The sequence below is a fragment of the Vicia villosa genome, linkage group LG6, assembly GCF_029867415.1.
Source record: "Vicia villosa cultivar HV-30 ecotype Madison, WI linkage group LG6, Vvil1.0, whole genome shotgun sequence".
Taxonomy (NCBI): domain Eukaryota; kingdom Viridiplantae; phylum Streptophyta; class Magnoliopsida; order Fabales; family Fabaceae; genus Vicia; species Vicia villosa.
In genome coordinates, this window is record NC_081185.1 from 134,012,979 (window position 1) to 134,025,268 (window position 12,290).

The 12,290-nt window shown below is 33.4% G+C and overlaps 2 protein-coding genes across 2 annotated transcripts; one reads left to right on the forward strand and one right to left on the reverse strand.

Moving 5' to 3' along the window:
• Window positions 1-3,258: 3,258 nt before the first annotated feature.
• On the forward strand, window positions 3,259-5,386 carry LOC131610083 (probable inorganic phosphate transporter 1-7). The gene is made up of 2 exons (XM_058881950.1): window positions 3,259-3,479; window positions 3,579-5,386. The coding sequence occupies exon 2, from the start codon at window positions 3,621-3,623 to the stop codon at window positions 5,241-5,243; it is 1,623 nt and encodes a 540-aa protein (XP_058737933.1). The 5' UTR covers window positions 3,259-3,479; window positions 3,579-3,620; the 3' UTR covers window positions 5,244-5,386.
• A 4,788-nt stretch (window positions 5,387-10,174) lies between these two features.
• Window positions 10,175-11,815, reverse strand: LOC131610084 (inorganic phosphate transporter 1-4-like). The gene has a single exon (XM_058881951.1). The coding sequence runs from the start codon at window positions 11,813-11,815 to the stop codon at window positions 10,199-10,201; it is 1,617 nt and encodes a 538-aa protein (XP_058737934.1). The 3' UTR covers window positions 10,175-10,198.
• Between the last annotated feature and the right edge of the window lie 475 nt (window positions 11,816-12,290).

Sequence of the window (12,290 nt, forward strand, 5' to 3'; positions counted from 1 at the left end):
ATCCAAGTTTACTAGCTTCGTTCCGAACCCACTCAATCAATTGTTCGCGACTACCGAAGCTCCGATCATTTGTAAATTCTTGCCGAACATCAACCGCATTGATCATAGGATTAACGTCGATAACCGGATCGTTATTAACGTTGACAATTGCCGGAACTACTGCGTCATTGTCTTGCACAATGTTGTCCGGATGCACCATACCTAACAAATGAAAAAATTAGCAAAAGTTGGCCAAAACAGTTTTTTTTTAACTGTCAGGGCATATTTCGGAAGTTCATTTCCGAAATTTGTTAGGTATTATATTTCGGAAATGAACTTCCGAACCATATCAGTTTCAGCATAAATTTGTTGAATCAATGTAGTGAAATAGGGGATGAAATGAGAGATGTTTACCTGAAATTGTAGCTTTCTATGCTCCCTTTAACGTGATCAACGGTTTGAAACTTGATTTTAGGACGAAAAATGGATGGAGATTGATTGGGTTTTGAAGAGGGTTTGGGGAAGTTTTGGAGAAAAATGATGAAATAGTGAAGGAGGGAAATTTGTATATGCAGCAATATTTTCGAAAATGAACTTCCGAAAATATGCACGGTTTTTGAATTTTTTTGACTTCGAAAATGCATCTCCGAAGTCAAAAAAAATTCAAAAAAAAATAACTTCGGAGATGCATCTCCGAAGCAGGGACAGTTTTAGGTTTTCGCTGGGGGTCACCCCCATAGGGAGGTGGGTGAAGAAAAAACCTATTTTTTTTGTGTCCTTTACCATAAGAGGAATGTTATGTAACTTTATGTTGGAACTAAGTTTAACACTAAACCATATATTATTGTTTACAAATGAATGATATTTTATTATTATTATTATTATTATTATTATTATTATTATTTAATTTTAGATTATAAAAAATAATTAGTGACATTGCAATTAGCCTCGCAACATATTTTCTTCCCACGAAACTCTACATCTCTTCTACAGTAAATTCCTCTATTTATTAATTCTTTATAGTTACTGAATCTTTAGAAAAAATACAAATAAATTATAAGTAATACAAAGTTGATTAATTTGTGTATAAAATTGTTTAATATAGTTTAAATGTTGGTTAATAAGTTCCCAAAGTTGGTTAATTATATGTAAAACACATGTTAATACAACTCATGTGTTTTGGTTAATGAATTTCTATATATTAAATTACAAATAAAATAAAGTTTGTTATTTGTGTATAAAAAGTTGGGTAATACAACTTAGAAGTGGTTATGAATTCTCAAACATAAAAATAAACCAAAGTTCATACATAATAAAGCTCTATTTAAAGCTATCAACTTTCAACATATTTTATATTAACACTATAAATATGATTGAAATCAAGCGATGGAAGTTAATGGTTGATTTTGGTGTCAATGTGAACGATAGAGATTGAAATTGAGTGATGGAGGTTGAGATTGTTGAGTTATTTTTGATGAGAAGAAATGAGAGTATGATTTTGATTTTATGAAAAGGAGAGAGAACAATCTTTTACCGGAAAAAGAGAAGAGAAAGAGAACAATTCCAATGGAAAAGGAGAAATAAAGTGTGTGATTTTGATGGAGGAGAAAGAGAATGGTCATAAGATTCAAATTAAAATGACAAAAATGTTGGTGATTTTAGTATCATCAATGCATTTTGGTAGTAATGTGATTTACTATAGGCCAATGCAATTATGCGTTAAGTTTGAAACGAGTTAGGGTAGTGCGGAGTGCACGCTCGTCGAGCCAAACGCGTAATTGAATATGAATAATAGAAACGGACATAACGTTTCGTTTGAATAGTTGCACCCGTTCCCAACGGACATAACGATTCGTTTGAATAGTTGCACCCGTTCCCAACGGACATAACGATTCGTTTGAATAGTTGCACCCGTTCCAACAGACATAACTGTTTTCCGAAAAGGTGTGTCTGTTTGTTTCTATTATTGGTCTCCTATATAAGGAGTCTTTTGGTCTCAATTTGGATACGAAATCATATACTTCCTCTACATTCTGATCTGTTCTCCATTGTCAGAAACAGATTGATTCTTCAAGAATTATCCCCGCAAAGATTTCGTGAACCCAGACAAGTATAGGGTCGAAATACTTTGTTCGGAAAATGAACGAACACGATTCTTGAAGATATCCAGGATTATCACACCTATATCTAACAAAAAATACACTTAGCATAAAGTGAAAGTATCAAATCTATTGTATTTAGGAACAATAATAAAGAATTTGGTGTCAAATTTAGTATCAACATAACATTTCTCTTACCATAATTCTGTTATAAGAAAAATGATTTTTGTACCGTTGTGTTTTCTCTTTAAAAGATAATATCATAAAATTATATAAATAATAAAAAAGTTAACATTCTAAGCAACTTTCTTTATTTCCATAATTTAACTCAAGGGTCTAATATTTAAGAATAAAATTATTATTAATTAAGGTTACACAATTTGGTGTTACATAGGTTTCATAATTGTTGTTTTTTTATCACTTTTAGTTGTGTCAAATTATTTATCTTTTTAAATAATACATGTAACTACTTTATTATACCTACTCTTAATAAAAAAAATTAATTAATATTTACTTTATTATTAAAATTTGCACAATTAATTATCTTAAAAAAATGTAAATTTTATATGGATACTGTTATGGATTTACATACAACCAATCACATTTTTTTTATCAATTAAAAATTAAAATAAAATTGTCTCTCTTCTCCATTAAATCAACCACTTATGACAATTAAAAACGAAATTAAATTTTTAATAAATGTCCATTTTCTTACTTTTTTATTGGTTGTTCTTAAAAGTATGGATTTAGATTCATATCCATGCAAATATTTTTCTAATTTAAAAAAGATGAATTAATATTTTCTCATTCGTCAATCTCTAAAAATAATATATAAAAATAATTAAATATTACCTTAAAACCCTAAAGTGATACTCATTCTAACACATTTTATGTTCTACAAATGTAATGTGAACACAGATAGTTAAAAAAAGAAAATCTAAGATGAAAAATTTTATGTTCACGTGTGAAAGAAATATAAAAATTTCAAACTCAAATGAATATTAACTTTGAATGAAAAAAAAGTAAGAGTATATATATATACTATACCGTATGATACTGTATGAGTCAACAACATACATACACCTGTTATAACAGAAAAAGCAAGATCACTATAAACCTGAAGAGGTTCCAGGAAGGAACGGCGTCGTAAAAGCCATACGAATGAAAAGTTTGACTGAGTTAAGTGAGAACGCATTATAAGGAAGAGTATATGCTTTCGAATATTTGATTCACTATTACTTCCATCTGTTCTATTTTCCTTTCTGTTATTGCCTATAAATTCTCATCACTCTCTCCACCTATTGGACTCACTCACACATTCACTTTCTTTCTATTTTGTAACCGTTTTTTTCATCTCATTCACTTCACTCATACATTTCTGTTATCTTCTTGCACTATCAGGTTCTTGATCTCTCTACTCTACGCTATCACACATTCAAGAATCTTTTATTTTATTTTTTCTGTTTCTGTTGATTCTGAGTTTTTGTTTTACTTTTGTAGGAATATAATCTTGCTGTTTTGGATATTTTCGATTGAAAGGCGATGGCGAAGGAGCAAATTCAGGTGCTAAATGCACTTGATGTGGCGAAAACACAATGGTATCATTTCACTGCGATCATTGTAGCTGGTATGGGCTTCTTCACTGATGCATATGATTTGTTCTGCGTATCGCTTGTCACGAAGTTGCTTGGTAGGATATATTACCATGTTGAGGGTGCAGAGAAGCCGGGATCGTTGCCTCCGAATGTATCCGCGGCTGTAAATGGCGTTGCTTTCGTTGGAACACTTTCGGGACAGCTTTTCTTTGGTTGGCTTGGTGATAAGTTGGGTAGGAAAAAAGTCTATGGCATAACGCTCATGTTGATGGTTATCTGTTCGATTGGTTCGGGGCTTTCGTTTGGACACACTCCAAAATCTGTTATTACAACTCTTTGCTTTTTTAGATTCTGGCTTGGGTTCGGTATTGGTGGAGACTACCCGCTTTCGGCTACCATAATGTCGGAGTATTCTAATAAGAAGACTCGCGGTGCTTTCATTGCCGCGGTCTTTGCCATGCAGGGATTTGGAATTTTGGGAGGTGGTTTATTTGCAATCATAATTTCAGCTGCCTTTAAGGCCAATTTTGATTCTCCGTCTTACGAGGTTGATCCTCTTCGTTCAACGGTTCCACAAGCAGACTACATTTGGAGGATAATTGTGATGGTGGGAGCAATCCCGGCTGCATTGACTTACTACTCGCGAACAAAGATGCCAGAAACCGCGCGTTACACTGCTTTAGTTGCTAAGAATACCGCGCAGGCTGCAGCGGATATGTCTAAGGTTCTGCAGGTTGATATTCAAGCTGAACCAGTGAAAGAGGAGCAGTCAAAGGTTAAACCATATGGCTTGTTCTCGAAAGAGTTCCTCCGTCGCCATGGAATACATTTACTCGGTACTGCGAGTACTTGGTTCTTGCTTGATATAGCATTTTATAGTCAAAATCTCTTCCAGAAGGATATTTTCACCGCTGTTGGTTGGATTCCTCCGGCAAAAACCATGAATGCGATCGAGGAAGTTTACAAAATTGCAAGAGCTCAAACGCTTATTGCTCTATGCAGTACAGTTCCAGGCTACTGGTTTACGGTGGCGTTGATCGACAGGATAGGAAGATATACCATCCAATTGATGGGATTTTTCTTCATGACAGTGTTCATGTTTGCTCTAGCCATTCCTTATGATCACTGGACTAAGAAGGATAACCGAATAGGATTCGTGGCGATGTATTCCTTGACGTTCTTCTTTGCGAATTTCGGGCCTAATGCGACCACATTTGTTGTACCGGCCGAAATTTTTCCTGCTAGATTCCGTTCAACATGCCATGGAATATCATCAGCAGCGGGGAAACTTGGTGCTATAGTTGGCGCATTCGGGTTCTTGTACTTGGCACAAGACAAGGACAAGAGTAAAACAGATGCAGGGTACCCTCCAGGTATCGGTGTGAAGAATGCACTGATTTTGTTAGGTTGCGTTAACGTTGCCGGGTTCTTTTGTACTCTCATGGTACCTGAAGCAAAAGGAAAATCCTTAGAGGAGATGTCAGGTGAGAATGAAGAGGAGGAAGAAGTTGCCAGACAAGATGTAGAGAAATCTCATGCTAACAACAATAGTACTGTTACACATATTTAGTTTAGGTGTTTTATGTAGATTGTTATTGTAATGTTGCAGACACTTTCAATTTGGTTGGGGAACATTTAATCTTTTCCTTCTTATAGTTTCAATCTTTCTGTAAACCACTTGAGTGTAAAGTGTTTTCAATTTCAATAACAGGCTTTGTCAAATGACTGTATTTTTTTAATGCTTGCTTTATCTCCTTTCCTTAATGCTTCCATTGTTTTAAAAAACTGTCTGCGGCCGCAAACGTGACAAAACGGTATCGACATGATACCATTATTGAAGAACAAATTGTGGTTAATTGACACGACAACGGCCACAATCACTGTCGTGTCCAGACTGAAACCACAAAAACCTTTACGCGAGCGCAAGTATATTTTCCTACTTGGTTGTGTGAATCCAGACAAAGAGAATATAATATTTAAGTTGGTGAGGCCTAAAATATTGACCCATGCACTAGTAGTTGCAATTCAAGTCTGTTTTTGCCAAGGGTGATGCTTTCAGCAAAAATTGAATTAAATGCTTCAAAATTGCCATTTTATTGAAATTTGGAAGTTAAAGAAAATGTAGTGGAAGACTTTTCATGTTCACTAACTTGTGTCTTTTTCGCTTTCTTTCTTATTTTGTAGTCAAATACATAGAAAATTCAAATTATGATTTCATTTGAGAGTAGTTGGGACCAGGGAAATAAAATAGCATAGTAATAAAAAAAAGTGAAGGATATTGAACTGAGTTACTAGTATAATACTATTAATTTTAATTATTATGATGAAAAAAAAATCAAAATTCATAAAAAAAAAAACATCAAAAATGATTCAAGACATTGCACTTCATCACAAATCCATAAAAAGGGTTAAATATTAAAAAAAAACTTTGTAATATAGGCGAAATTCGTTTTTCCCTTTGTAAAATTTATTTTTTCAAACACCCCTGAAATATAAAAATACTATGTCTTTTGCCCCCTAAGTGTAAAGTTTATCCCTTCTAATATTTTTTTGTTTGATTTTTCCCCACGCTTAATCCAAACAAAAAAAATATTATAAGGGGAAAACTAAAAAAAAAATATTACTTTGGGTAAAGCGAATTTCGCATATATTACAGGAGTGAAAAATGGTATTAAATTAACCCTAAAAAAAACTATTAACAACAATATAAAAAATTCAAAATATCAAAAATGATTCAAGGGTTTTAAAAAACACCTACCAATATCGATACTGTCATTAACATTTTATATTAAAGAAGATGGTTAATTCAAACATCGACAATAGTAATCAGTATTGCAACACTCATATTGATGAAAAATTGCAAAAGTTTTTACGCGACCGCAGCAATACCGTCATCACCGTTTTATATTAAAGAACGTGATTAAGTCAAACATCGACAATAGGACTCAGTATTGCGACACTCATACTAATGGAAAATTGCAAAAGTCCTTACGCGACTGCAACCACAATCGTTTTTCAAAACTTGTAATCCATAATTATTGAAAATGGTTCAACCAACCAATATTCACAACAACAACATCAAAAACCCGGAACATCAAAAATAGATCGAAACATTATAAAGATCCACACTTTTGTTGCTACTGAAAACTTGGACATGGATATTTTTTGACCTTAGAACAAACCAAAAACTCATTTATGGTATTTGAAAATGAGAATAGAATAAAAGAGAAAGCCTCCCATTATAGAAAAGAAAACGAAAAAATGAACAAACACATAATATTGAATACCACCACTTATTTGAAAGATGCATTGAAATGGTGAGGGAGGAAGAGAATGTAATGATGATGAATTATGAGCTAACATCTTGTAACAATAATGGTGATGCTGAAATAATGGGTAATAATTTGGGAAGATAGTGAAGAGAAATTTTGTAAAGGTGAATTCTTGCTTAGCATGAATTTTGGTTGTCTATCGTAACTTTAGGCCATGAATTTTGGTTACCCATGAATTTTTGTCGTCTACCTTAACTTTAGGCAAAATCTAGTTAAATTTTAATTTATTTTAAAATAAATCATTATAGAAAAATGACTTGATATTAAATAATAGGATGAAGGATATATAACCAATCAAATTCAATGGGTACTAAAGTGTTCACTTTTTGTTAATAAAATAAAAAAGAAATTTAACAGTTAAAAAAATAATTTAATGTTAATTAATCTTCAATGAAAAATGTTGATGACTTTAATTATAATGAAAAGAAATTATAAACTATTAGGATTCAATACTATTGAATTGATTATTGGATTTTTAATAATAATTAACTATTTTTAATAATAACATAATAATAATAATAATAATAATAATAATTATTATTATTATTATAATAAATAATATTATTATTTTTATTGAAAATTTCTGAGATTTAAATTTGGTAAATGTGACAATGTCATCACAGTGTTGTGTCAAGAAAATTTGGTCTTAAATTGAGAGGACTAAAATTATGGAAAATAACTTTAAAGAAATAGAAACTAAAAACTCGGATTTTAAAATGAGGAAATCAAAACTTAAGAAAAAAAGACAAAAAGGAGTTTAATAGATTTATGTCAATTATAGGATACGAGATATTGCTTTGATTTGTAATTTCAGTTAATACATTAAGCACGTTTTAACTACCTTGTGACAAAGTCAATTAGTAAATAATTAATTGTAGGTTTAAATATGTTCGTGATGCTTTTAAATATTTTAAATTTTATTTTTAATTTTTCAAAATATTTTCTTCAAAAAATGATTCTCGTAAAAATTTGCATCCACACTTTTGATCCCTTATGTAATTATTGTGAGCTAAATGCCTCAAGATTTCGCCTCACGGAGTTGTTGTCATGACATAGGTCGACTCGGGAATGGGGTATTAATTTCTTTGGGAGGCCACCTTCGACACAATTCTATTCTTTGGATTTATGTGTTATAGGCTCTCTTCATTTCTGAACAACCTTTCTCCAAGAATTGTAAATTCCACTACTGCACCACATTGTAAACATAGTTCAGCAGAGCCGTAGCTCCTAACATCCGGATGTTAGCATATAGCAGCTGAAGTTTAGGGAGCGTTTATTGTCCAGGTATCACAGGTAGTGCTGGAGGTTGATGTGAAGGCTCTCCTTGATGAAATTGTTATGTGGATTCGAAGAATTGAAGAGCTTGAGAGACTCGTTGACCGACTATCGATGGAACAAGATCTTGCTCTGAAAAATTGGAAGAAGATTTTATTAAGACTAGATCGTCCTCTATTTGTGGAAGAGGAGATAGATCTTTAATAGCTTCAAAAATCGCGTTGGCGGCCTGTCGTTAACGGCGGGTTGAAAGGCTTTTAGTGCCACCATGATTCATGAATCTGAAGAAAGATCTACTGGAAAGGAAGTTGAAATTTGAGGAAGAATATCGAGAAACAGAGATTTGAACTTTGAAGATAGGAGATATGGATCTCTAGATCGAAAGAGAATTGAACGTGAAAATACATGTGAATTAGATTTTGTTTACCACAGACGACGTGGTGGAATCAAAATCGTTGGTGAATGATAAAGTGTCGCTTGCTATGGTGGACTTTTACTTCCAGTGTGGTAGAGAGATGACTGAACTGTAAGATTAACACTGCAACGTTCAAGTTAGTAAGAGAATGAAAAATGATGTGTGAGTAAGAATGAATTTGAATACCTTAAAGTGATGTGTTTTTCCTTTAAATAGTGGGAAGAGTTAAAATAGAAAATGCATAGGAGGAGTTATTCATCCTTGTCAATTGTCTGAGTGATTTGGATTATTGGCAGAATTACCTACTTCAAGAGAAATAGAGACCTATATGTTTTTTTGCGCTTGCTACCTTTATTTTACCTTTATTTTAAAAACTTTTTTAAAAGATTTTAGTTCTGAGACATCAATAGTAACATTCATTGGTGTTATTCTTTCCGTCTCATAATAAGTGTCTCATTTGCATTTTTTCAATGTCTCGAAATAAATATTTCTTTAGAATACCAATACAACATTTATTATTTTTTCCACTACGATACCCCTATTTATTAACTTTGACGATTTTCAACTACTCCACTACTTATAATAAATAAGGGTATTTTAGTAAATGATAATAATTTTATCATTAAAATCAATACATCTAATTATTTTCTTAAAAACCACGCAGAATTCAAATTAGACATTTATTATGAGACGAAGAGAGTATTTAATATATGAAATATTGAAATAATAACACCAATTTGTAAAATCATTGAATTGTTGATGGATATTGTAGTTTTTAATTTCAAACAATCTTTCATTGTCACAAACATTATGGTTGGCACTACATAACCTACTCATTATTTTGCTTAATTATTTGCTGAAAAGGCTATAGTCACACTGAAGTTGAGGTTTTATACCCATCCATCTAAAGGTTTCTATGTTTATATTTTCATAATCTACTAGTGCTATATTATTATTAGGAACATACATGGACCATTCATTGCTGAATCTATCATATCTATATATCATTACATTAGTGAAAATTTACATCACTTTCTGAGAAGACATAGGAGACGCTTCACGTGGCTAAGCAATTTGCGTCCAAATGTGGTCCGTTCACACATCACTCTTTGCATAATTTTTAATATATGTAAAGAAAGTGATGCTTATATATAGAGACAAATGGAGTATTTTTGAGTGACATAATTGACAGGAAAGAGTACTTTGGACACCACAAAGACATGTGTTTTTACAACAAATATTATTTCTGATATTTATTATAGAACAGACAAGAGAAATGGTGGATAAAAATATAAAGAAAAACCACTCACACATTAACATAAATACGAATTTATGTTTTGCTCACTCTTGTTGCATTGATGTTGTTATTATAAAACAGTACCAGTCATATAGGTAGTACTGTTACATCAATTGATAAAAGAGTGATGTGTGTATGGTACACATTAAGAGACATTATAGATTCAACAATGAATGGTCCCTAATAAAATACTTAAAAAACAGAAACTAAATATGTGTAACAGTGCCGTTGTTGTTGGCATGAGATTTCTCTGCATCTTTGCTTCCAACTTCCTCCTCTTCATTCTCACCTGACATTTCTTCCAATGATTTTCCATTTGCCTCAGGCACCAAGAAAGTAAACAAGAATCCCAAAATGTTAACCACACCCAACACTATCAGAGAATTCTTCACACCAATACCTGCAGGGTACCCCGCATCAGCTTTAGCCTTGTCCTTATTTTGTGCCAAGTACAAGAACCCGAATGCACCAACTATAGCACCAAGCTTTCCTGCTGCGGATGATATTCCATGGCAAGTAGAACGGAATCTAGCCGGAAAAATCTCTGCCGGTACAACAAATGTGGTAGCATTAGGCCCGAAATTTGCAAAGAAGAAGGTTAAAGAATACAATACCACAAATCCTATTCGGTTATCCTTCTTAGTCCAGTGATCATAAGGAATGGCGAGAGCAAACATGAACACTGTCATGAAGAAAAATCCCATCAATTGAATTGCGAATCTTCCTATCCTGTCAATGAGAGCCACTGTAAACCAATAGCCTGGAACGGTACTGCAAAGAGCAATAAGTGTTTGAGCTCTTGCAATTTTGTAAACCTCCTCAAGTGCATTCATGGTTTGTGCAGGAGGTATCCAACCTATTGCACTGAAGATATCCTTCTGGAATAGATTTTGGCTGTAAAATGCTATATCAAGCAAAAACCAAGTGCTTGCTGTACCAAGAAGATGTAGTCCATGGCGACTTAGAAACTCTTTTGAGAACAGGCCATATTTAACTTTTGATTTGTCCTCTTTCTCTGGTTCAGCTTGAATCTCAACCTGTAGAACCTTAGACATATCTGCAGCTGCCTGTGCCGTGTTCTTAGCTACTAAAGCGGTGTAACGGGCAGTTTCTGGCATCTTCATCCGCCAATAGTATGTTAGAGCAGCTGGGAATGCTCCTACCATCACAATTATCCTCCAAATGTAATCAGCCTGTGGAACGGTTGAACCAAGTGGATCAACTGCGTACGACGGAGAATCAAATTTGGCCTTGAATATAGCAGCCATTATGATTGCAAAGATACCACCTGCCAAAATTCCAAACCCCTGCATGGCAAAGACTGCGGCAATGAAGGCACCACGAGTCTTCTTATTCGAATATTCTGACATTATGGTTGCCGAAAGCGGGTAGTCTCCACCGATACCGAATCCAAGCCAAAAGCGGAAAAAGCACAGAGTTGTCATGACAGACGCCGAAGTGTGTCCAAAAGAAAGTCCAGAACCAATTGAACAGATAACCATAATCATGAGTGTCATGCCATAAACTTTTTTTCTACCCAACTTATCACCAAGCCAGCCAAAGAAAAGTTGCCCCGAAAGTGTTCCAATGAAAGCAACACCATTTACCGCAGCAGATACATTCGGAGGCAAAGTTCCTGGCTTTGCTGCACCATCAACATGGTAGTATATACGGCCGAGCAACTTGGTAACTAGAGATATGCAGAAAAGATCGTACGCATCTGTGAAAAAGCCCATACCAGCAATGATGATTGCTGTGAAATGGTACCATTGTGTTTTTGCCACATCAAGTGCATTTAGCACCTGAATTTGTTCCTTTGCCATGACCTTTCAAGCTAAATTCACTAGACTCCTTATATTTCTCTCTTATTACCTTCCCTACAAAGGTGGAACCAACAATCAAATTAGATTAATGGAGAAATCTTTGTTTTGAAAGGAAACAATTGTCACTGGAAATTGAAATTCAACAAAATAATATAAAAATTCAAAGCCTCTTAGACAAATGTTGTAATAAAAATCAATAAGCTCAAAGTGCAAAATATTTTTTTGACGACCAGAGGTTCAATTGAATCCTCTCAAAATTATACTACTACATAAAAGCATGAGAAAACAGAAACATGCATGGAAAGAATTATTTAGGATTTAGCATAAAACATATTGATGTGTTAATTCCAGCAACAACTATTAAAATATTTTTAGATGATTTTTAAAAATGTTTATGTGATAGTGACACGATGCATGCACAGAATGCGACATGAGACGTAGATGATAATACTGTTGCTAATACAAAGAAAGAATA